The sequence below is a fragment of the Schistocerca gregaria genome, chromosome 2 (genome assembly GCF_023897955.1).
Source record: "Schistocerca gregaria isolate iqSchGreg1 chromosome 2, iqSchGreg1.2, whole genome shotgun sequence".
NCBI classification, from domain to species: Eukaryota; Metazoa; Arthropoda; class Insecta; order Orthoptera; family Acrididae; genus Schistocerca; species Schistocerca gregaria.
In genome coordinates, this window is record NC_064921.1 from 894,427,241 (window position 1) to 894,454,156 (window position 26,916).

At 39.8% G+C, this 26,916-nt stretch overlaps 1 protein-coding gene across 1 annotated transcript in view; it reads left to right on the forward strand.

Moving 5' to 3' along the window:
- LOC126335343 (E3 ubiquitin-protein ligase RNF169-like) overlaps positions 1–26,916 on the forward strand; it is a 108,555-nt gene that overhangs the window by 49,505 nt on the left and 32,134 nt on the right. The window contains exons 7-8 of the mRNA XM_049998527.1: positions 1,392–1,508; positions 24,131–24,233. Of these exons, the coding sequence (XP_049854484.1) occupies positions 1,392–1,508; positions 24,131–24,233 (220 nt within the window). The remainder of the gene's footprint in view (positions 1–1,391; positions 1,509–24,130; positions 24,234–26,916) is intronic.

The following is a 26,916-nucleotide window of genomic DNA, read 5'->3' on the forward strand; positions in this document are numbered from 1 at the left end:
TGTTGGCACAGACATGAGATACTACATGCATTTGGCTACATCCTGTGTTCTTTGTGGCATCTGGAAGGAGCCATTCCACATCTTGGATGACTCATCCTGTTATTCACACAGAGTGCACAGTGCATTTCTTCTCTTCCTTGGCTGTCTATCCATAAGGGGCTCCATTATGCGCCAATATTAGAGCTCCCACCACCAATAATTGCTCGCTCTGTGAATGAATGCCCTGACCGTGCAGACTAAAATGCTTTCTTTGAAACAGGACAAGAGCTGCAGCTGGCTCAGGATCATTATCAGGAACAGATAGCACCTGAAATGCACTTGTAAGACAAAGTGGGGAGGCCTTTTGAACCTGTAAGTCTTCTGCTGCCTGCCACACTTCGACATGTCTCTCAGCCCTACATGACTGAGGGGTGAGCCCCAGTGTGGGCTCTAACCAGGCAGACAACAGCACTGGACAGATTGGGGATATGTGGCACATGGTGGGCATCACTTGGATCCCCACATGCTATCTCCTGCAGTGATACCTATTGGCAACAAAATCAAACTATATGACCGAAGCCAGCACTGCATGGAGCAGTGAGCAGAGGACGCGAACTCGGCTAGCATCCAAACACAGCATTCACAGTGGACTAAGCATGTTGCTAAAGATGGTGTAAATATACACTACACAATTAATATCTGTTGTTTTAGACCTCATAAATACATGGACAAACAACATATTAATCATCAAACTTCAAAAACACAGACAAAGCTGAATAAATCACTTGCTTGTACTTAGCTCATAATTTGAGAACAAACAAACTGTTTTTCTCTTTGTGTTGGGTAGAGCACCAAGGCATTCTAGCCAACCTTTGTGTTGATAGCAGCTTTTCCATTTTACCATATGGTGCCAGCACAGTGATAATATTTCAGTAAACACTGATGGCCTTAAGCAAGGGAACAGCATAGCTACTTCCAGGTTTTCCCTTAGATGTCCTCAACATCTATTCATTAAATGAAACCGTTGTCTACAGTCCAGAGAGACATGTGAGTGTGAAATGTGTTCAAGCTATAAAATTCAGCTCTTCCAACTCACTGAAGCAAAGGAAAAGGCAAACATTGGTCAGACTAGTGGTACTCCAAGGCAGAGTGGGTGCATGGAAGATCTTTTGAAAGGATGTTCACATTTACAGTAGTGAGGAAATACTCAACAGGATTTGAGTATATTACCTGATATGTAGAATAAACTAACAAAATTTGTGTAGTAGCTTGATCACTATATTTACACTACCTATAATGAATTCATAGTGAAAAGAATTTTGTGGCAAAACCATTTTTGTTCTGATTACAACTGTGTGATAATAACATTCTTTGTCTGAAATATTTGATTTTTTTCCTTTGCTGTGTTGTAGAGCGAAGCCGCAGCCGAAGTAGTGACAGCATTGATAGTGAAGACAGCATTAAACAGGAGCTGGTGCACTTTAAGCCTATTAGAATTGTTCCTCGTACACCCCCAAAGAAGATGCCAGGTAAGAATACTGCACATATGAAGTAGCTTTGCTTGAAATCCATGGCTGTTGACTGCAATAGGGCACAGTGGAGGGTAATTGTCTTCAGTTATATTTTGCCAAATTACTGTCTGTGCAGTCAAATTACATCATAGTATTAAGATGAAGAACAGAGGCCAAAATGCTTTATAAGGCATTGTATAAATATTGTGAGCACACTTTGTTGGTTAGGTACTTGTTCCAAAGATTATATTCATTATAAATGTTATGATGGGGAAAGGTTCAAACATACCTACCTCGCCCCCCCCCCCCCCCCCCCCAATCCCCCGTTGCGCCCCCAACCGCCACTTCCTCCCACACCGACACAAAATGAAAATTGTGTGTGTATGTGTGTGTGCGCTCGCGCATGCACATATATATATGTATGTATAATGTAAATGGACAGATAAAAAAATCTACTCACCAAACAGTGGCAGGGTACACATGCACAAAAGGATATAACTTTCACAAGCTTTCAGAGCCAATGGCTCCTTCTTGTGGCAGAAGAGTTGAAGGAGAAGGAAGAGGGTTTAAAAAAAAGCTCTAGAGAGGTTTAGGGAAAGGGAGACAGTTCATACGTTACCCAGAACCCCGAGACTTACTGGACGAGATGCGAAGGAAAGATGGATTGTTGGGAACTGCACGAAAACCGGAGAGCTTAAAGATGAAAGACAGAGTAATATGCAAGACAGAGATTACTACTAAAAATCATGCAAGAGTTAATAAGAATGAAAAGCTAAGCGCAGTGTATATAGCAGTGGTGGGAGGGGGACAGCAAAAAATAGGCGAGACAGAAAATGAAAGGCATAGAATACTGAAATGGAGTGAAGAAAGGAGTAATTATTGTGAATAAATGCTGAGATGGAAGGCATTAACATAAATTAAGACTAGTTAGGTGGGCAGAACCAAGGACATGTTGTAGTGCTAGTTCCCACATGTTGAGTTCTGAGAATCTAGATGCCACATGTGGTGAAACAGGCACCGAGGTCATGACTTCATATTGTACAGCATGCTCTGCAACAAGATATTGTGTGTTGCATGTATACACCCTCTGCCTATGCCCATTCTTCCTGGCAGATAACTGGGTGGTAGTCGTGACAGTGTTTACATAACAGCTGGTATATGACGTGTCGTTTCACAGATGGCTCTCCATTGGATAGTGTATGTTTTGCCAGTTACAGGGCTGGAATAGGTGGTGATAGGAGGGTGCATAGGGCAAGTCTTGCACCAATGATGGTCACAGGGGTAGGAGTCACAGGGTAGGGAAATGGATGCAGAAGGAGCATAGGGTCTGACAAGGATATTGCGGAGGTTGGGAGGGCGATGAAAAGCTATTCTAGGTGTGGTGGGCAAAACATCAGACAGAATGGGTCTCATTTCATAGCATGGTTTTAGGAAGTCATGGCCTTGTAGAAGTAGATGATTCAAGACCAGGATGATACTGGATGACAAGTGGTATGCTCTGAAGTTGTTTGATGACAAGTGGTATGCTCTGAAGTTGTTTTGCAGAGGGATCAACAGTATGAGGACTGGATGTGCTGGCATGGGAAATCTGCTTTTGATCTAGGCTGTTAGGATAGTTAGTTCCAGTGAGGGTGGTGGTGTATTGCTGTAAAGAGTCTACATCTGCATCAGAACAAATACGTTTGTCTCGAATGCTACGTATGTAGCTACGCACTGGCCATTTACCCAGTGCCCCCCCCCCCTCCCCCCCATCTAAATAACTAATCATTCCTAGTCAAGAGTTCTCTGTAGTATAGATGTTGCTAACAGGGAACATCTTTAATCTCCATTTTAGTTCTTCCTTTTTTTGAAGGTGTAACAATTGCATTTGATACACTACATATAATAATATAGCGTTTTCAAATGTAATATTTCCATCCATCTGGAGTTAGGTAATAACCAATAGCTGGTGATACTTTTGAGACAGAAGGATGTTGGAAGTTGCGAAGTGACATTTGATGTGTCATGGCTGCAGAGGCTGAACACACAAGGGTTGGATTCCTTTCTTGATACTTGCACATCTTACCAACACCGGATACTGTATTTCATGCAAACAATGAACTGTGAAATTTCACAATAGGAGCTCTTCTTAATTATGTGCATTTGCTAACTTGAAAGTTCTTCACACAGAGAATCATAATTTTGGTTGTTGTGACCTTTCATTGTTTAACCTTTTCATATGCTCTTTGTTCCTTTTAAGGTGAATATTTTTGAAATTGACATTCTAATTACCATACTTGTGATGAATCATGAGATGTCTTGTGCTCCATATGAATTTCTGCAGACATTGGGGTTTATGTAATGAAAATTTGTGACAGATTAAAACTGTTTGCTAGTAAGACAAAAGTACATGTTAAATACAACATGCAAGTTAAAGGAATCTGGAACTTCCATATGCCGTAATCTTAATAATTTACACAGATTTATTACTTAATTCTTTGTATTTGTTGAAATTGTTGTGAATATTAGGGATTTTATTAATTACAAAGAATTATTATAGCACTATGTTTTTTCTGTAATTGGAGGCTTACCAATGCGATGGTTGACATTGATGCTTTTAGTAGGAACAATTTTATTTATATATGATACATTTCTCTCAAATAGAAGCGTGTTATCAGTAAAATAGTGTAATTTCACCAGGGAAATTATTTTGATTCTTTCCTGTTTGTCCAACTGTAGTCATGACTCATTAATAACAGTTGCAACAGAAATTATAGTTAGAAAGCAAAATATTGAAGTTTGGTAAAAGTAGTTATCCCTGAGTATGAAAAATGTATTGACTTCCCAAATGACAATCAAGCATTGAACTATGTCAAATTTCCCTGATAAATGGCGTTTGAGTGCTGGACATTGGGTAGTTATAATATTGAGAGAGAATGGGATCAACGATTTGTCTGTAAAGAAGCGAATGTTTACACATTATCTGAACAAGAGGAAACAGATAAACTATACAAAAAGCATATTTTTGGAGATACAGCAAACATAGTGAACAATACCCTTACGCCCAGTAACATAATTAACTCTTCTATAGAGAATCATTGAAAGAATGTATCCAGAAGGTTAGAAACAATTTTTCTCTATTGTAATGACAAAGTGACGTTCAGTAATGAAGCATACGTTGTGTCAGCCATGTTTAAGTGGTTAATTTATTTTTGTGTCTGTGTAAATTGTAGACTGCTAGAAAACAGAATTGTGTCATATAACTTTGTGATAAAACCTGTCTTAGATGTGAGAATAGATTGAGACGGGAATGTAAGAAAGGCCAGACTGTTAAGTAAATAAACTGGATGATCTGTAGGTGTAATACCAAATAACTAACTTGAAGAGAAAGAGATGCTAAAAGTAGATGTGTGTCACAAGCAACATGGTAAAACATACTTATCCAACCAGGCATAATGTTGCAAATTCAACACTAATTTTCAATTACAATTTTGTGACTCACAAGTCGTTTCCACTATAAGCCTTATACTCCCACTGTAAACGTTACTACACATATTTATCAAACAAATCACATTTTTGAAAAGAAAAGTTGATACTCACCATATAGAGGAGAGGCTGAGTCACGGATAGGCACAACAAAAAGACTGTCACTTTCGGCCAGTAAGGCTTTCATTAAAAATAGGTTTGTATGTGGATGTACCTGACAGATGGCAGAGTCCTTCTGCCAGGTAACCCTCGCAGTTCAAAACAACAGTGGTGGAGCCTTTGTCCGCAGGTAGGGTTATAAAGTCAGGATCAGTTTTTAGATGGTGGACTGCAGTTCTTTCTGCGTATTTAAGATACGTTTGCATGTTGAGAGGTTTGGGGAATGATGGTGGGGCAAGATTTAAGGTTAAGAAATTGTGGGAAATTAATGGGGCGATTTGGGGACAGTGGGAGTGGATCACAATTGGATGGAGGAGTGAAATGAGTTAGGCATGGTTCAATATTGGTCTTTGGTTGAGTCTGATTGGTAGGATTGGTGGCGAAAAACCGGGAGAAGGAGAGAAGGTCTTTAACAAGTCCAGCATGATTGAATTTGGGAGTGGGGAAAAATATGAGGCCTTTGCAAAGGACTGATATATCTGTGGGGCTAGGTCTTCTGGAGCAAAGGTTCATGACTGTGTTTTGGGTCCATTTAGGTTCTGGATTCTGTGTGGTGGTGTGAGGGAGTGTTGGAGGATGGAGTAAATATAGTAGGTCTGTGAGACGGGTTGTCAGCTCTGAGGGGACGTGGGGGAGGTTTGGAGGTTGTTGGAGAGGTGGTGGACAGTGGTACCCCATGGCAGGAGTAGTAAGTGAGCAGGGTGGAGAGCTTTGTTAGGTGGCATTGTATATGTTGCTCTAGTTCGCGGAGGGCAAGAGTTTCAATGTTTCTTATAGGTTCTAGGAATTTGGAATTGCGTAGCAGGAGAATTTTGCAGATGGGGAGAAGGTACTGTAAGGAGGTTAGGGCTTGGTTGATATGGTTTTACAGGACTATGTAGGTGAGGGCTAAGGATTGGTTGAATCCAGATAGATGGAGGTCATTGTGGAAGGAGGGATTTTGATGCTAAGGCATTTGGGGGAGAGGGGGGGGGGGGGTAGATTTAATGAGCCAAGCAACAATGCAGGAAAAGTATGTGGGACTGTGTTCTGGCTATGGGTAAGGAAACTTTTCTGTATCGACACAGATGGAAGGAGGAGGGATCCATGGTGGTGGAAAAAATGCAAAAAATTATGTAAATAATGTAGAATTATGTCAAAAAAATCGCAAAATTGCACCCAAATATGTGGGGAAAAATCATGAGAAGGATGAAATGAAAGCAAAAGGTGGAGACAAGATGAAATGTGAAGGAGTCAGTGATAGCGAAAGGCGAATACTCACTAAAATTAGCATGACGTCACAATGAGATTGAAAAAAAGTGGAAGTCAGGACATCATTGTCACAACAAAGTCAGTCTTGGAATGTCACATTTTCAGAAATATCAGAGATTGTACTCCATTTATCTTTTGGTAGAATGCCTTTTCACTTGTAACTGATGTACCGCAGCAGTTTAGCAAAGTATATTGTGTTATGGAATTCCAGGCAGTGACAAATATATGAAGAGCATGTGGAATGCTCAGGCTCATTATTTCTTACCTTTCAAGCAATGAAATTGACTTTTGCACCACTGCTACCGAAAGTGGTGCCAAAGCTTGTGGGTTTCTGTAGTGGGATCATGAGCTACCATTCACACAGGATGGCACAAATTCGACATAGTTGCACAGCTTTTAATATGGCATCAAGTGAAATCAAATGGGCTGATATATATGTCATAGTGCAGGTTATTCATTAGAACTGTAACAAGAATTAAATGCAAGGAAGATGAAACTTAAATGTTCTATTTTAAAACATATTTTCCAAAGGGATGAATCGGGTACCACAAACACATTTATAAGAGGAATAACATTCAGAGATGAAGAGACTATCTGCAGTGAGAAACTAACCAACAACTGGCATGTAAATATCATCTGCAGGCACGCCACTCTTCTAAGATTTTAGAATCTTGTTGTATTCCTTGATATAGGCATTTCAAATAACTAATTTTTAGTTTTAACAGCTGCCACATCATGTTCGGGGGCGATTTCCTTCACATAATCCACCATTTATACAATGATTAGTGTCACAAATCATGAAGTTTATATGACTCACTTTTTTGGTGCAACAAAAATTGCTCCGCGACGACAGTGACAGAATGCTCATGTTTCAGCGTACTGCAACCAGAGAGCAGTGGTGGAAAGAAAGTAACAACAAAATACAACCAAGTTGACTTTTTGTGGCATGACAAAATTTGTCTCTCTCAAGTAGCACCACTAAAAACTGAGAATTTACACGTGCAGCTGCATGCAACTCAACAACTATGGTGACACTTTTGTAGCATGTGTGAACCCAGCTTAATAGAATGTGTTAAGCTCACCTTCAGAGGCTGCAGAGGAGTTGGACCGTTTGGAGGAAGGACTACATCGTTATATTTCTCATAAATTAATTTTCTCTGGGACGTACAGGGCACTGGACAGTAAAAAGCACCACTTGCCTCCCTACTGCACCCATCTTGTCACCTAAATACGTGAAAAAGCTCACAAGAATTTACGACGTCATCCAAACAATACGAGTGAAATTTAAATTTTTCAATTATAAGCTGAGGCATTGTCACTTCCATCGCTATTTATGTGCAAATGTGTTACAATCTTTTGTTTATTTTTTCTAATTTTATGGTATTTTACTCATTTAATGAAACATGTTTCAGGAAACGAGTTATGAAAAACATCAATGTGGCAGTTGTTGCAATTCTTCCAATAGTTTACACTTTCTATGACCACAGTCTCACTTTTTCCACTTACAGTTTGAAATGGAAGTTAATGACATCTCTTAAGCCCCTATTACACAATGCACCTAAACCGTTCACCTATGCACCAGCACCTCAAGCGTGCAGATCTGTAACTACAGGTTGGATCACGTAGACCTATTACACCATCCACGTGGGATATACCTGGTGCACATGTGCAGTAGATGGTAATAATGCATGAAACGCAAATAGAACAGTCTTATCTCTTGTAAAGTCGTTCGTTCTACACAAGGGGGACCGTGTGACATATTGGAATGTCATTTGTTCAAATTATTTATGTGAGCTCAAGGTTCCTATTAAAAAGAAATTGTTTTTTATCATTATTTATTAAGTAATTGTTTTTCTACTATGCAGGTTACTACTGTCCTGAATTACAGACTTCAAAAGTTAGTTTTATATTACTACACCTGGGTAGGAAACAGGTACATATATATCTAAATTTACATTTTGCACATGGAGGACCCACTGTTTTTGGAGCTGTCGCCCTGGCAGTGACAGTAAATCTTTGGATTAGAGAAGAATGACGACGAAAACAAAAAGTCAGACGTTGTTGAGTTCGATCCAGGCTGAACAGAAGGAACGAAGGCAGAGTATTATATTGCTTACATAAGGACTGAGGCACGTAGATCTGCAAGAATTTTGGAACTTCGTGAGGGTGGACATGGTCTGCTTCAAGAAGCTGCTGTCTGTGATGGAATATGGAATTAGCAAGTGTGTGACAGTCATGAGGGAGGCTATCTCACCTTCTCGAAAGTAAGAATTAATTCATATGTTTATATGTATCGTGACCCTACCAGCCTAGATCACTGATAAAATACCAGTACATGCCGTGTTATGTTGCAGGTTGGTTGTAACATTACATTTGCTGGCAACTGGGGAATCTTTCAAGAGTGTCTTTTAACCACAGAATAGCATGGCCCACCTTTTCAAAAGTTTTTGTGGGTATATGCACTGCAATTTGCAACACTTTAGAGGACCAATACTTAAAGGTACACTTGGTTATTTTTCCAAGTTTGGAAAATAGAATGCAATGTGGAATGCGCTACTCAGTTTTGCAGTCCTCATCTGTCGCACTGGGCGAAACTGCATGGATTTTCTTGCTATCGCTGCCAGTTTTTATTTTCTGGCATGCTGAAATAAAGTGAGAGATGCAGTTGAATCAAACATGAACTTTTGTAAGCTAAGGCATTACGATACAAATCGAAAATCACCATGTAACGTTAAGTGCTTATTACTCAGAAAGGAACGATTGCCAACATACCATATTATGTATAGAGGACAATACCTACACCTTTCCCCTTTGTATGCCTGAATTAAGATGCTTAACACCTCTTTGCTCCATCTCATTTCTATAATATGAAGTAATCAAAAGAAAGAATGCTTTCACAATCAGCTAGGGTAAAAGAAAGTCTACTGGTAATTTGCATTTTGCATTTATGAAAATCAACCTACTGAAAAAATGCGGAAAATCCCAAATGCAAAAATCTAAAATTAGCTACTAGCCACCGAACGATAAGCTAATAACAAGCGGAAAACACTGCAGTCCCCTATCTACGCATGAGCGAATTATCGCTGCCTAGTGCGCATGCACAGATTGACAACAGTTTAGAACTGCTCTCTACTCTGGCGCTAATTTTCGTAGTTTCCCCCTTTCTACCGCTAGGTGGCTGTCGCAATAGGCCAGTAATGTTCGCGGCAGATTGTCATGTGATACCCACTTTAAAATGATCCAACCAGCCATTCAATGCTCTGAAATTATCAACACTGATCTTCATGGCAATTTTACAAGCCTTCTTTTGGAGTAGGTTTCTGTTTATAGAATTGTTGCCACTTAATTACTTGAAACCACTTTAAAAGAACATCTGTCACATCATTGAACATAGTTACACAAATGTTCTTCCATTTGGACCAACAGAAATCATTTGCTTCAACATTTAAGGCCGCTTCCATATTTTTGAGTATGCTGCACATGTAGAAGGTGCTGACTCATATTTCCTAGCTGTGTTGGAAAGTTTTCTCTTAAGTTTGTCAGCAACATCACAGGTGGGATTTATGGGACAGGTGTTGCATCTAGGTCTATTACAGGGGTATGAGGCATGAGATAAGGGATTGAGAGCCGGGGTTGTGTAAGGATGGACGAGTATATTGTGTAGGTTTGGTGGATGGTGGAATACCGCTGTGGGAGGGGTGGGAAGGATAATGGGCAGGACATCTCTCATTTCAGGGCACGACAAGAGGTAATTTTTCTTGTGAGTCAAACTGCATACACCATCAGAATATAAACAGAGAACACTATAACAACACTTTGGATTATCTTTGAAATTATTTAAAAAGATAATCAAGTCTTAAACCCCCCTTCTGCCCCGGAGTGATGTCTAAAAGTAACCAAGTTGCTTGTATCGTTTTGAATGTGTAATTTTTCTTACAACGAAGTTCATTAATATTGTGATGCAATGGCTTTGTTAATAAGTGTGCTAGATTTTTTATATGTCAAAGTGTATCAAATGTCAATTCTCCAGTACTTTCTCCCTGATGAAATAATGTTGTATGGCAGTACATTTTGTTCATGATTTCTCTATATGTTTCTTGAAGTGTATGATTGCTACTTGATTATCACACCACATTCTCCAGTCAATCCTGTCAGGTTAAGACTTTCACTATTTCTCTCATCCATACCACCTCTCTTGTGCAGGCTGCCACTGACCTGCATTCTGCTTCCATTGTGCTCAGTGCAACTGCAGTTTGTTTCACAGTCTTCAAGTACACTGGAGATCCTGCCAGTAATATTACATATCCTGTAACACTTTTGTGATTGTTTATACAAGTAGCCTAATCGGCATCAGCGAATGCTTCAAGTATTTGACCAATGAGATAATATGCAAGTTTGTAATGCGCTGTTTACTTTGCGTATCTTAGTACTGTTCTTGCTGCGTGCCAGTGGTTTGTATTAAATATTAAACAATATTGTGACAATTTTGCCTCTGAGAAAGCTATGTCTGGTCAAGTCCTCTGTGAAAGGTAAATGAGTCCACCAACAAGCTTACGATATGGAAGATTTTTATCTTTCACGTCACATTTCTTGTTGAAATTCAGCTTCATTTCCATTGGGTCTTGGTGCCATTAACATTTTGAAGTCCAAGTCTATCAAGTAGTTGATTAATGTTGCCCATCTGAAAAAGCCTAATTGCTCTATCTTTGCTTTTCTCAAATTTCACTCCTAAAATGTGTGTCACCATGTCCACATACTTGATTTCAAAGCAGATTTTTAGAGTTTTTACCTTTTGCTTTTGCACTTAGCTTGTGCACACATGGATCGATATCATTTTGAATATATCCCAGTTTTTCTGGTGAGTTATTTAAATGATCAGATAAACTGTTTCAAAATTTTTAACCAGAGCATAAATCTCGTTATAGTTGACAACTTATATTTGACTAAATCCCTTTGTGACTAAAAAGGCTTTAAAAATTGGCTTCTCAACAACTGTATTCTTTCTAAATACCGATCTGTTCTTTACGGGAGTTAACACCAGATGGTTGCTCAACCAGTTTCAAAGCATCTTGAGTTAATTTCTTCATTCATTACAACTATCCACTCCACTGCTTCATCAGAATTAACTGCTTCATGACACCATAATGTTTCATCACTTTTCCTTCCTCATATTATGTGCGTTCATGTGTTCATGCTTTTGCACGATAAGCCTTCTCTCTGGAATGAAGTGTCATTGGATGACATTGCTTAAGCCTGATTTTTCTTTTCTTTTTTTTTTTTACTTCCTTTCCTGGCCTGCAGCTATTTTATGAAATTTCAGCATGTTCCACAAGTTCCTGATTACCTTCTGTTTCTTCCAAATTTTCCCCCTAACCTGAAAAACCATATAATTCCTCTCCAGTGCTGGAATCTCCTCTTTCAATTCGTAATTCATCTTCAATACTTGGAAATGTTAATGCTCCATCAGTTCAATAGATTCTTTTTGTTTCTTATTTTCAGTTAAGCATTTGCCATTCAAAAATTCTTTGAATGTACAGTCCCTGTAGCCACTGTTATGTTGAGAATATCCTGCAAGGATACCTTTTTCTACCCTTGTGGGTAATTTAGAACAACATTTTTGTTTGGGAACGTGAACAAAAACATTGCATCCTATCAGATTTAAATGTCTCACACTAGGCTTTTTACGTGTCCACAATCCACGTGGCATTTTTTGTTGTTGTGGCTATTTGTAATACGATTTCTTATGTTTATCACAGTGTACATCAACTCTCAGCTCAGCCCAAGAACTCTTCAGTAAATTACTTTCTAGTAACTGTGACCTTACCATATTCATTAATGTTCTGTTGAGGCTTTCAGCTACATTGTCTTACTGCAGTGTAATTGTTATTTCATGCCGAATTCCTTCAGATTTGCAAAACTGTGACAATTTGTGTGAGCAGAACTCTAGGCAATTGTCCGTGTGAATTCTCTTCAAGTGTTTCCTGGTTTGTCTTTCTGTTTGAATCATCCACTTCAGGAATTCTTCAAATACTCCATCCTTAATTTTTAAGAAATGTACGAATATTTATCTGCTTTCATTGTCCATGATACTCACTAAATATCTACTGCCTCCAAAACTTGGCACATTAGTAGGCTCCATGAGATCATCATGAACAAGTTATAAAGTGTTTGTTTGTTCCTTCAATTTGTAATAAAGTTTTCAGAAACGGTTTTCGTGTCAATATACCCACAAACATCCATCACATGGGTGTATTTCACCTTTATCTTCACAATCTAATCCAAGGACTGCGTCCTTTCTTATCATTTTGTTTATTGTACACTTACTGACACGCATCATTCAACGATGCTAAAGTCTAGAGATTTTGTGTTGCATTCATTGTTTCTCAGTATGTTTATTGATCTGTCAACTGCACGTGGCTTTGTATTTATGTAATGTAAATGACCTTTCTGCTGAGTATTAATAAGCAGTCTTCCAGCGTCGTCATAGCTCCTGCAACCTAGAAAAGAACCTTTCCATCATTTACAATGAGCTGCCTCACTGATAAGATCCTGTGGTCGATCTCGAGCACAAGTAGTGTATTGTCTGCTACGAATTCCATAGCCAAACCTTCGTTGCTAATTATATTTGCCCTTACTGTACATTTCCCCACAGCTTCTGTTTTTCTGCCACCAACTAAGATTATGATCACAGCTAAAATATTTTTGTCAACAGCTGAAAAATAATTTTCATTTGAAGCCATGTGATGAGTTTCCCTGTAATCTGCTATCCAATTATTACCATTCAGTGTAATTGTGCCACAGACAGCACTCATACTACCAACGCCTAGCTTCTTTTATTCTTTTTGAATTTACCCTTTTCAGGACAGTTTTTCGATATGTGACTGACTTTGTGGCAGTTGTAACAAACAAAACTACCTTTCCATGCTGTTTCTCTCTGCGTTTGTTTCTGTCATTTGTCACGTTCCGTAACTGTCATTGTTCAATACTTTTGATTACCAGCATTAGCTTTCAGGGATGTTGCTGAATGTTTATCTTCATTATATTCATGATGTGTAGCATATTCAGCAAGAAGACACCTTTAATTGTAGCACACTTAAAATCATTATCTGGCAAATTGCACAAAGCTGTAACTACTGCATCTCTTTCCTCTGGATTCTTCACAGAATAGTCATTACTAAACCTGCATCCTCAGTTTCATCGCCAGTGTTCGGGAGACGTAATATAGTTTTGTATATCAATTGGAGATAATTTATGAGTCACAATTTTTCATTTTTAGTGAATATAACTATGTCTCTGTTGCACAGTGCAAAATTTGCTATCCCTTGGGGCCTATAATTTTTGAAGTTCTTTGCATACTTTTGTTGGATTTGACAAACTTCATAGATGAATTTGCTGCCTGTTGCATTTAGAAAGTACAACTTTTGGTTGTGCCTTCAAATCTGTGCACGTGTTAATATATAAAATGTGTACAGAGCCTTTAGATGAGCTAATTGACACAAACAGTTTCCTATTTTCTTCGTTAGCACGACTGGACCCATAACCGTTGTTTTAGTGGAATAAAATTGTTGTATTACACACATTATTTAAAATTATTTAATTAGAGAGACAAAAAATCCACTCACCAAGGAGCGGCAGAACACAAACACATAAAAGACTGTTGTGATTTACAAGCTTTCAGAGCCAGTTGCTCCTTCTTCAGAAGGGTTGAAGGGGAAGGAAGAAGGATGAAGGAAAAGGACTGGAAAGGTCTAGGAAGGGGGGTAGATTTCGAAGTCACCCAGAACCATGGGTCAGGGGAGACTTACTGTGCGGGATGAGAAGGAAAGACATTATTTTTATTGAGCAAAACAGCAACAGAGCAACACACTAACAACACTTTTATTGCCTTTTTAAATAAAGTCAATGATGATCCAATTACATCATAAAATGGAACGATTGGATTAACACTTACTTTACAATAAAAACATAATATATCCTTTTGTTAAAAGGCAAAACTAATGTGACACATGATGTTATTTATTTATTCCTGTGTTCATTTGTTTCTCCCCCCCCCCCCCCCCCATCTTTGTCAATAACTTCCTCCTCCCCTTATGTTGCTCTCCTCCTCCCTCCTCTCTCTGTCCATCTCCTGCCCCCTCTCTATGTTCATTTCCTTTCCCTCTGTCCACCTCCTCTTCCCCACCTTCCTCCCTCCTGACCCACCCCATCTTCTGACATTGAGCCTTGTTTATCGGCGTTGCAAAGGAAATCTTGATGGGGAACTGAAATACTTAAAGTGAATGGGTAAATCAGTTGGGCTCATTGGTATGTGGGGTACGAGAGAAACCTCTACAGCTGCTTGAGCTTGCTGGATCTGTAGGTTTCAATTATAGTAGTTCTTATGGTTTTAAACTGCGAATGGGTAGGATAACAAAGTTTCGGACGTTTGAGATTCTATAGCAGTATTCTAATCATACGCCATTCAGCCATAAATACAACCTTCCTGCTGTCTCTTTTAACCGACTGCAAGGAATAAAATGAAACAGTACATTTTTGTGTGAAGTTGTCTAATAACTTAAATGCCTCAATATTATAGTTAAAACTGACTTCATGAAAGGAAACTAAACTGCACATTTTCACACAACAATATTTTCTTTCTCTCATTTGGTTTTAACAGAAAACCTGCATATTGTTGTTTAAAAAAATATGTAGGCTTTGTCAGCCTGACTGAATGTTTATTAGAGCATAATGAAACGTGAACTAAATGGATCAAGGACTTCTTGAGATTTTCACTAACAAAGTTGAACTATGATTTTTTTTTCATATAGAACTATAGATTTTGTAAACATACTTATACACCATATATAATAGAAAAATAAGTAGTCCATGTCTGTCCGAAGATGTGTAAAAATTGGAAATCAGTTGGTCAAGAACTTAACAAAATTCTTTTTCTTAACAGCAATAATAATGTTCATTTGTCCATCTAAAAAGAATTAAGGTATTTAGTCTGTCAAGTGGAGATATTTTCCAAGTCACTCAGCATCCCCTTATAATAACTGAGCAACAATAAAACTGCATCATCAGCAAACAATCTGAGAGTGCTCTGATTATTGGATTAATCATTTATAGTATGTATACTGAAAATATTGTTGAGAGTGCACTGCTAGTTCCTGCTACTAATAAGGTGAGTATACTGTTCGCTTGTTACATATTTTTATGAGCTCCAAACAATAGTGACGTATTTTCAGTTATCTGTGAAGTTAATTGTTTATTTTTGTAATTTCTTTCATGTTCGAGTGTTTACTAGGCACAACCTTTTATTTCAATAACAGTGTAGTGTACAGTACCGCCGTTGCTATTGACTGTTGTATTGACTCTCGTATCTTGTAGGCTTTTGTTTGTTTGGTTAGAACAGCTCAGAGTTGGTTAGACTGTCAGTGAGAGTGCACCGGTAGTTCCTGCGACTAATAAGGTGAGTACACCGTTTGCTTGTTACATATTTTTATGAGCTTCAAACAGGACCGACTGCAGTAATGGATAGGAACTGTGATTGTTGTGTACAGATGCGAGCTGATCTGGCGATCCTTCACTCACAGCTTCAGGCTGCGTTGGCTTCCATCACAAAGCTTGAGGCTGTTGCCAAGGGGCATCACTGTGGGGGATCAGACCCGGCGATGCGAGCACATCCCACGTGTCCTCTGATCGATCCACTGCTGTGACCTCCCCGGGTACTGCCTGCACTGAGTTTGACCCCTCACCCATGGTCGTGTGGGAGATTATTCCAAAGTCTGGCAGGCAGTGAAAAACTTACCGAGGAGCCGATCGTAGGGCTTCCCCGGTTCATTTGATGAACAGGTTTCAGGCGTTATCTGTGACTCATGATGTCCCGAGCTGGATGCAGTCGTCCACCCTGTTCCAGAGTAAGCCACTCGGCCCGTATGGTCTGGGCATTCACAGAGGGTGGGTTTGCTGGTAGTTGGGAGCTCCAACGTTAGGCATGTAATGGGGCCCCTTAGGAACATGGCTGCCAAGGAGGGGAAGGACGCCGGTGTGCATTCCGGGGGGAGTCATTCCGGATGTGGAAAGGGTGCTTCCGGGTACCATGAGGAGTACAGGGTGCAGCCAACTGCAGGTGGTGGCTCATGTCGGTACCAATGACGTGTGCCGCTTTGGATCGGAGCAGATTTTGTATGCTTTTGGGCAGCTTGCGGAAATGGTAAAGACTGCCAGTCTTGCTTCTGAGATTAAGGCGGAGCTCACTATCTGCAGCATTGTCGATAGAACCAACTGTGGTCCTGTGGTGCAGAGCCGAGTGGAGGGTCTGAATCAGAGACTCAGGTGGTTCTGTGACCGTGTTGGCTGCAGATTCCTTGACTTGCGCCATTGGGTGGTGGGTTTCCGGGTTCCACTTAATAGGTCAGGAGTCCATTACACACAGGAGGTGGCTACATGGGTAGTGGGGGCTGTGTGGAAGGGACTGGGCGGTTTTTTAGGTTAAAGGGTCTGAGGGAACCGCATAAGGGGTGTCCATCTAAAAGTGGGCAGGTTGTAAGGTAATTGTAGAAACAATTGGTATTGTAGTTGTAAATTGTCATAGCTGTGTTGGGAAAGAACTAGAGCTCCAAGCCCTAATAGAAAGCACTGAAGCTCAAATAGTTGTAGGTACAGAGAGCTGGCTAAAGCTGCAAATAGATTCAACCGAAATTTTTTCAAACGATCTAACAGTGTTTAGAAAGGCTAAATTAAATACAGTTGGTGGTGGAGTATTTATTGCTGTCAGAGGTAGTAGCAAAATTGAAGTAGATAGTTCATGTGTAATAGTATGGGTAGAGGTTATACCTGACAATCGGACTAAACAATTAATTGGATCGTTCTACTGACCCACCCCCCCCCCCCCCCCCCCTCCTCCAACTCAGAAGATATAGTTGCTGAACAGTTCAAAGAAAACTTGAGTCTCATTTCAAACACGTATCCCACCCATACAATTATAGTCGGTGGTGAGTTCAGTCTACCTCGATATGCCGGAAAAGTTATACGTATAAAGCCGACGGCATGCATAAAACATCATCCGAAATTTTACTGAATGCTTTCTCAGAAAATCATTTTGAACAAGTAGTTCATGAGCCCACTCGAAGTGTAAATGGTTGCGAAAGAATACTTGACCTTTTAGCAAAAAATAATCCTGGACAAATGTGAGTGTTGTGACGAATACAGGGATTAGCGACCACAAGCCAGTTGCTGCTAGGCTGAATACCGTAATACCTACAACCATCAAAAAGAAACGCAAAGTATATCTATTTAAAAAAGCTGATAAAAACGTTCTTAATGCCTTTTTAAGAGACAGTCTTCACTCCTTGCAATCTGATCATGTAAGTGTAGAAAAGTTGTGGAATGTTTTCAAAGAGATAGTATCTACAGCAATTGAGAGATATATATCACATAAATTAATAAGTGATGGTACTGATCCCCCATGGTACACAAAATGGGTCAGATTGTTGTCGCAGAAGCAACGAAAAAAGCATGCCAAATTCAAAAGAATGAAAATCCCCAAGATTGGCAAAGTTTTGCAGAAATTCGAAATATAGCGTGTACCTCAATGCGAAATGCTTTTAATGATTTCCACAAAGAAATTCTGTCTCGGAATCTAGCAGAAAACCCAGAGAGATTCTGGTCATACATAAAGCACACCAGTGGCAAGATGCAATCGATTCCTTCCCTGCACGATAACAACGGTGAAGTCACTAATGACAGTGCCACTAAAGCAGAGTTATTAAACATGGTTTTCCAAAACTCCTTCCCCAAAGAAGACGAGAGTAAATATTCCTGAATTCCAATCAAGAACAACTGCGAAGATGAGAAACATAGAAGTAGCAAAGCAGCTTAAATCGCTTGATAAAGGCAAGGCCTCCAGTCCAGATTGTATACCAGTCAGGTTCCTCCTAGGGTATGCTGATAAAGTAGCTCCATATTTAGCAATTATATACAACCACTCGCTCACAGAAAGATCTGTACCTAAAAACTGGAAAATTGCTCAATTCACACCAATACCCAAAAAGGGAAGTAGGAGTAATCCGCTGAATTACACGCCTATATCACTAACGTCGATTTGCAGTAGGGTTTTAGAACATATACTGTATTTGAACATTATGAAGCACCTCGAAGAAAAAGATTTATTGACATATAGTCAGCACGGATTCAGAAAATACCGTTTTTGTGAAACACAACTAGCTCTTTATACTCATGAAGTAGTGAGTGCTATCGACAGGGGATGTCAAATTGATTCCATATTTTTAGATTTCCAGAAGGCTTTCGACTCTGTTCCTCACAAGCGTCGTCTAACCAAACTGCGTGCCTATGGAGTATCGCCTCAGTTGTGCAACTGGATTCGTGATTTCCTGTCAGAAAGGTCACAGTTCGTAATAATAGACGGAAAGTCATCGAGTAAAACAGAAGTAATATCCGGCGTTCCCCAAGGAAGTGTTATAGGCGTCTATTGTTCCTGATCTGTATTAATGACATAAGAGACAATCTGAGTAGACGTCTTAGATTGTTTGCAGATGATGCTGTCATCTACCATCTTTTAAAGTCATCAGATGATCAAAACAACTTGTAAAATGATTTAGGTAACGTATCTGTATGGCGCGAAAAGTGGCAGTTCACCCTGAATAACGAAAAGTGTGAAGTTATTCACATGAGTACTAAATTTGACTAAATTTAGATTATGTGATAAATCACATAAATCTGAGGGCTGTAAATTCAACTAAATACTTAGGAATTACAATTACAAATAACCTAAATTGAAATGATCACATAGATAATATTGTGGGTATAGCAAACCAAAGACTGCGGTTCATTGGAGAACACTTAGAAGGTGCAACAGGTCTACCAAAGAGACTGCTTAAACTACGTTTGTCCGCCCTATTCTGAAGTATTAATGTGTGGTGTAGGATCCGCATCAGGTGGGACTGACAAATGACATCGAAAAAGTACAAAGAAGGGCAGCTTGTTTGTATTATCGTGAAATAGGGGAGATAGTGCCACAGACATGATACGTGAATTGGAGTGGCAATCATTGAAACAAAGACGTTTTTCGTTGTGACAGGATCTTCTCATGAAATGTCAATCACCAGTTTTCTCCTCCAATTTCGAAAACATTCTGTTGGCATTCACCTCCATAGCGAGAAAAGATCATCACGATAATAAGAGAAATCAGAGCTCGCACAGAAAACTTTTAAGTGCTCGTTTTTCCAGCGTGTCGTTCGAGAGTGGAATGGTAGAGAGACAGCCTGAAGGTGGTTCATTGAACCCTCTGCCATGCACTTTATAAGTGAATAGCAGAGTAAGCATGTAGATGTAGATGTAATGCGTCCTTGCAGTGAAACCAGTGTTATTTTCATTTGCCATCCAGTTTAATGTATCGTGCTCTGTTCTTGTGGTCTTCACTCCAGAAACTGGATTTTGTGTAGCTCTCCATGCTACTCTATCCTGTGCAAGCCTCTTCATCTCTGAGTAACTACTGCAACCTAACATTCTTTTGAATCTGCTTAGTGTATTTATCTCTTGGTCTTCCTTTACAATTTTTACTCTCCGCACTTCCCTCCAATGCTAAATTGGTGATCCTTTGATGCCTCAGAAAGTGTAGTACCAACTGACCCCTTCTTCTAGTCAAGTTGTGCCACAAATTTCTCTTCTCTGCAGTTCTATCCAGTACTTCCTCATTAGTTACATGATCTACCCATCTGATCTTCAGCATTCTTCTGTATCACTATGTTTCGAAAGCTTCTATTCTCTTCTTGTCTAAACTATTTATTGTCCATATTTCACTTCCATGTGTAGCTACACTCCATGCAGATACTTTCAGAAAGGACTTCCTATTCTCAGTGTTAACAAATTTCTCTTCTTCAGAAACGCTTTCCTTGCATTGCCAGTCTACATTTTACATCCTCATTTCTTCGACCATCATCAGTTATTTTGCTTCCCACGTAACAAAAGTCATCTACTACTTTAAGTCTCACTTCCTAACCTGATTCCCTCAGCATCACTTAATTCGACTACATTCCATTATCCTTGTTTTGCTTTTGTGGATGTTCATCTGTCCAGCTGCTCTTCCAGGTTCGACAGAATTACAATGTTGTTGGCAGACCTCAGATTTTTTATTTCTTCCCCTTGGATTCTAATTCCTAGTCCAAATTTTTCTTTTCTTTGTTTTACTGCTTGTTCAATATAAGATTGAATAACATTGGGGATAGCCTACAATCCTGTCTCACTCCTTTCTCAATCACTGCTTCCCTTTCATGCCCCTTGACTCTTATAACTGCCATTTGGTTTCTGTACAAATGGTAAATAGACTTTTGCCCCCTGTATTTTACCCCTGTCTTCTTCAGAAGTTAAAAAGAGACTATTCCAGCTAACATTATCAAAAGCTTTCTCTAAGTCTACAAATGCTAGGAACATAGGTTTGCTTCCCTTAACCTATCTTTTAAGACAAGTCGTAGGGTCATTATTGCCTCGTGTGTTGTAACATTTCTACAGAATCCAAACTGATCTTCCCCGATGTCAGCTTCTACCAGTTTTTCCATTCGTCTGTAAAGAATTTGTGTTAGTATTTTGCAACTGTGACTTATTAAACTGATAGTTTGGTAATTTTCACACCTGTCAACACCTGCTTTCTTTGGGACTGGAATTATCATATTCTTCTTGAAGTCTGAGAGTATTTTGCCTGTCTCATACATCTTGCTAACCAGATGGTAGAGTTTTGTCAGGGCTGGCTCTCCCAAGGCTATCAGTAGTTCTAATGGAATGTTGCCTACTATTGGGGCGTTGTTTTGATTTGGGTCTTCCAGTGCTCTGTCAACTTCTTCATGCAGTATCATATCTCCCATATCATCTTCATCTGTGTCCTCTTCCATTTCCACAATATTGCACTCGAGTACATCAGTCTTGTATAGACCCTCTATATACTCCTTCCATCTAGTTGCTTTCCCTTCTTTGCTTAGGACTGGTTTTCCATCTGAGCTCTTGATATTCACACAGGTGTTTCTCTTTTCTCAAAAGTTCTCCTTAATTTTCCTGTGAGCAATACCTATCTTACTCCTAGTGATATATGCTTCTGCATCCTTATATTGTCCTCTAGCCATTCCTGTTTAGCAAATTTTGCACCTCGTGTCGATGTCATTTTTGAGACATTTGTATTCCTTTTCGCGTGCCTCATTTACTGCATTTTTATATTTTCTCATTTCATCAATGAAATTCAGTACCTCTTCTGTTACCCAAGGATTTCTACTAGCCCTCATCTTTTTACCTACTTGATCCTTTGCCGCCTTCACTATTTCATCTCTCAAAGCTACCCATTCTTCTTTTATTGTATTTCTTTCCCTTGTTCTTGTCAGTCATTCCCTAATACTACCTCTGAAACCCTTCAGAACCTCTAGTTCTTTCAGTTTATCCGGATCCCATGTTCTTAAATTCCTACCTTTTTGCGGTTTCTTCAGTTTTAATCTACAGTTCATAAACAGTAATCTGTGGTCACAGTCCACACCTGCCCCTGAAAATGTCTTACAGTTTAAAAGCTGGTTTCTAAATCTGTCTTACCATTATGTAATCTATCTGAAATCTTCCAGCATCTCAAGGCCTCTTCCATGTATACAACCTTCTTTCATGATTCTTAAACCAAGTGTTAGCAATGATTAAGTTGTGCTCTGTGCAAAATTCTACTAGGCAGTTTCCTCTTCATTCCTTACCCCCAGTCCATATTCACACACTACTTTCCCCTCTCTTCTGTTTCTTACTGCTGAATTCCAGTCCCCCACGATTATTAAATTTTCATTTCCCTTAACTATCTGAATAATTTCTCAGATTGCATCGTGCATTTCTTCACTCTCTTCATCGTCTGCGGAGATAGTTGGCATATAATCTTGTACTACTGTGGTAGGTGTGGGCTTTAAGTCTATATTGGCTATAGTAATGCATTTACTCTGCTGTTCATAGCAGCTCATCTGCATTCCTATTTTTTTTACGCATTATTAAACCTATCCCTACATTACCCATATTTGATTTTGTATTTATAACCCTGTTTTCACCTGCGCAGAACACTTGTTCCTCTTGCTAACGAACTTCACCAATTCCTACTATGTCTAACTTTAACCCATACATTTCTGTTTTTAAATTTTCTAACCTACCTGCCCAATTAAGGGATCTGACATTCCACACTCTGATCCATAGAATTTTTTATTCCTCCTGATAACAACTGGGTATCATAATGGGGGACTATTTTACCTAGAGAATATTTTACCCAAGAGGATGTCATCATCATTTACCCATACAGTAAAGCTGCATGTCCTCAGGAAAAATTACAACTGTAGTTTATCCTTGCTTTCAACTGTTATCAGTACTAGCAAAGCAAGGCCATTTTGATTGATGTTACAAGGCCAGATCAGTCAATCATCCATACTATTGCCTCTGCAAGTTCTGAAAAGGCTGATGCCCCCTTCAGCAACCACTCATTTGTCTGGCCTCTCAACAGACACCCATCCATTGTGGTTGCATGTACAGTATGCCTATACATATTGCTGAGGCATGCAAGCCTCCCCACCGACAGCCAGGTCCACAGTTTATGCTCTATCAATCAAAAATTCTTCAAGAGAATAGTTTTATAATTGTTTAATTGTTTATCGACCAGTGGTGTTATTGAGTACCTTTAACATATCTATGAAGACCTTAAAGGGAATGACTTTTTGTGTCCATCGTGGCAGTTTATGTGAATCTGTGGACTGATATGGTGAATTGAGATTTTTACTAGCGAAATATCAATATTATACAGGGCTGTAATATTTTTCTTACTGATATAAGCAAGCTTGAGAGTAGCTTAAACAGTAACTTCTTCCCATTCAGTTTATTCCATTGTATGTTGGACTTAGATGATTTTGATTTATTGTGGCAGTACAACTGGATGAAAAGGAAACTTGCTGTCATAATTGTTTTGTAACTTATAAACGATAATACTCATTGTCTGTCTGTACACATGGTAATCATATTTAGTCATACAGGAGAATGCTGTATCAAACTGCATGATCATAGAAGCAAGTATATTTTACTATGCCCCTGTCTTCATGCATTTGTCATCGTATTGCAAGGAATTTATGTTGTACATATACAGTTAATTGTAGAGTCACTTCTTGATGATGATTATTGACTTTGTGGTTAAACGGTGCCTCTGGTATCAAGAAGAGTGTAGTTGAGTTTACAGCTGCATATTTCCATTTCAGTAATCATAAGTTACTTTGCAATCTTCTTCTTCCTTGCATTTTCCCATATTCTGTGAGATTAGCATTTGTTATATGGTTTTGGCAATGTCAGTGACAATTAGTGGCCATATGCTCTTCCGGATGCTATCACTCTTTCTAGGATGGAATTTGTGTATGCTAGGTGTCTGTGAGTGGAATAATTTCTTGTTCAAGTGTGAGAATGTATTTTAAATGTTTATGTAACATATATCTGAGTGGGATGTGCATACTAGCCTGGTAATTACATAGCTGAATGTGAGAAACTACCTAAAAGTCACAACCAGGCTGGCTAGCATGTCAATCGTCATTGTTAATTCGTGAGGTGGATTCGATCTGGGTTCAGGCTCACCTCCCCAAATCCTGGAAGCAGCATGCGAACATACACATCTATCTGGGTGGGTGAGGGCTAGTTTACAATGACACCAGTTAGTTCTTAACATAAGAGAACTTGTCATGTGGATTGTTGCTGTTTTACACCAACAACACATTCTTTATTTGTTCCAGATGGTCGTATTTTTGAGCCACGAGTTATTGTAGCTTCTCCCCTGGGTATAAATGATTTGTGTCGTGCAGTGCGGAGAGGAAGTAATCTTAATCCAACTGCAAGGTATGTTCTGTTTTTTCCATATACTACTGCTGTTATTATTGGTGATGTTATTATGTATTAATTTGTTTCACATCAGATGAGTACCAAAGTTCGCATTCTGACCACACAATATTTTATAGGAGATATAACTAGATCTTATTTACTCATATGGAGATGGTTTGCAATGGTTTTATAGCAGATTTTTATGACTTTTCTTGATTGTGGCATTTCAGGTGTACTGTTTTAGTAAATTACCTCAGTAACAGTAGCTGTGTAAAACAGTTCTACTGAATAATAATGGCACATTTTTCTTCTCTCACATTTGTGTGTGTCTAGATTCATTCTTCCAGCCACTCACCAAGCAATTTTTTGTATGTGTAACCAAACAAGGAAATTATACAATAAAAATTGAAAATCTAAACTCCAAGTTGGGTGAAACTGATAATTACAGGGAAAAAGGCAACAGAATTTTGTTATTTCCGTTATGTCACAAGAGGATCCATTTTGTTAAGAGAGGAGGAAAGAATTTCACAATTGGAGAATTCTATGAGAAAAAGGAGGCTACTTGAGTCAGAAGTCATTGTCCAGTGAGACACACCTTATGAAAGTGAATGAAAATTGCACTGCAGATTGCAATAAATGATTCCTGAATCCAACCAAGACAACCTTGCACACATTCCTGTCTGTAACTTTTATGTTTGTATGTATGGTTTTTACGACTGAAGGATATCATCTATATTCTAGTAGCAGAAACTGAAACAAATTAAGCAACAATGTCAAATAGTAGTGAGATCGCATTCTTCTTATACACTGCTATTTTTCAGATTTGATGATATTATGTTCATACTCTTTAGTCACCATATCATATGTAACATATGATAATTGGTGCTGATATCTTTGACTCATTTTATCTATTCATGTATGGAACATCCATCACCTACTCAATGTACACTCCTGGAAATTGAAATAAGAACACCGTGAATTCATTGTCCCAGGAAGGGGAAACTTTATTGACACATTCCTGGGGTCAGATACATCACATGATCACACTGACAGAACCACAGGCACATAGACACAGGCAACAGAGCATGTACAATGTCGGCACTAGTACAGTGTATATCCACCTTTCGCAGCAATGCAGGCTGCTATTCTCCCATTGAGATGATAGTAGAGATGCTGGATGTAGTCCTGTGGAACTGCTTGCCATGCTATTTCCACCTGGCACCTCAGTTGGACCAGCGTTCGTGCTGGACGTGCAGACCGCGTGAGACGACGCTTCATCCAGTCCCAAACATGCTCAATGGGGGACAGATCCGGAGATCTTGCTGGCCAGGGTAGTTGACCTTCTAGAGCACGTTGGGTGGCACAGGATACATGCGGACATGCATTGTCGTGTTGGAACAGCAAGTTCCCTTGCCGGTCTAGGAATGGTAGAACGATGGGTTCGATGACGGTTTGGATGTACCGTGCACTATTCAGTGTCCCCTCGACGATCACCAGAGGTGTACGGCCAGTGTAGGAGATCGCTCCCCACACCATGATGCCGGGTGTTGGCCCTGTGTGCCTCGGTCGTATGCAGTCCTGATTGTGGCGCTCACCTGCACGGCGCCAAACACGCATACGACCATCATTGGCACCAAGGCAGAAGCGACTCTCATCGTTGAAGACGACACGTCTCCATTCGTCCCTCCATTCACGCCTGTTGCGGCACCACTGGAGGCGGGCTGCACGATGTTGGGGCGTGAGCGGAAGACAGCCTAACGGTGTGCGGGACCGTAGCCCAGCTTCATGGAGACGGTTGCGAATGGTCCTCGCCGATACCCCAGGAGCAACAGTGTCCCTAATTTGCTGGGAAGTGGCGGTGCGGTCCCCTACGGCACTGCGTAGGATCCTACGGTCTTGGCGTGCATCCGTGCGTCGCTGCGGTCTGGTCCCAGGTCGACGGGCACATGCACCTTCCGGCGACCACTGGCGACAACATCGATGTACTGTGGAGACCTCACGCCCCACGTGTTGAGCAATTCGGCAGTACGTCCACCCGGCCTCCTGCATGCCCACTATACGCCCTCGCTCAAAGTCCGTCAACTGCACATACGGTTCACGTCCACGCTGTCGCGGCATGCTACCAGTGTTAAAGACTGCGATGGAGCTCCGTATGCCATGGCAAACAGGCTGACGCTGACGGGGGCGGTGCACAAATGCTGCGCAGCTAGCGCCATTCGACGGCCAACACCGCGGTTCCTAGTGTGTCCGCTGTGCCGTGCGTGTGATCATTGCTTGTACAGCCCTTTCGCAGTGTCCGGAGCAAGTATGGTGGGTTTGACACACTGGTGTCAATGTGTTCTTTTTTCCATTTCCAGGAGTGTATATGCTATTGGACTCGATGATGATAATTACAGTGAAGCCTTTCATAGCAAGCATAATTCGTTCCATAGTCTTACTCATAGTGTCAAATACGAAGCGAAACAGTTTGTCCCATATAAGTTAATGTAAAATATGATAATATGTCCCATCCAGAAAAAGTACTAAGTTTTATCTTATTCATCCCATTTATTAAAAAAAAATATATAAGCTGTATTATGTACTTTATTATTCATGATACATAACTAATTCTGTTTTACCAGGAAGCTATCTATAGTCATTTGTTTCTGCTGGTGTTTCTACACTTGCCGAAAATGCAACACATCATTATTGTCAAATAAAT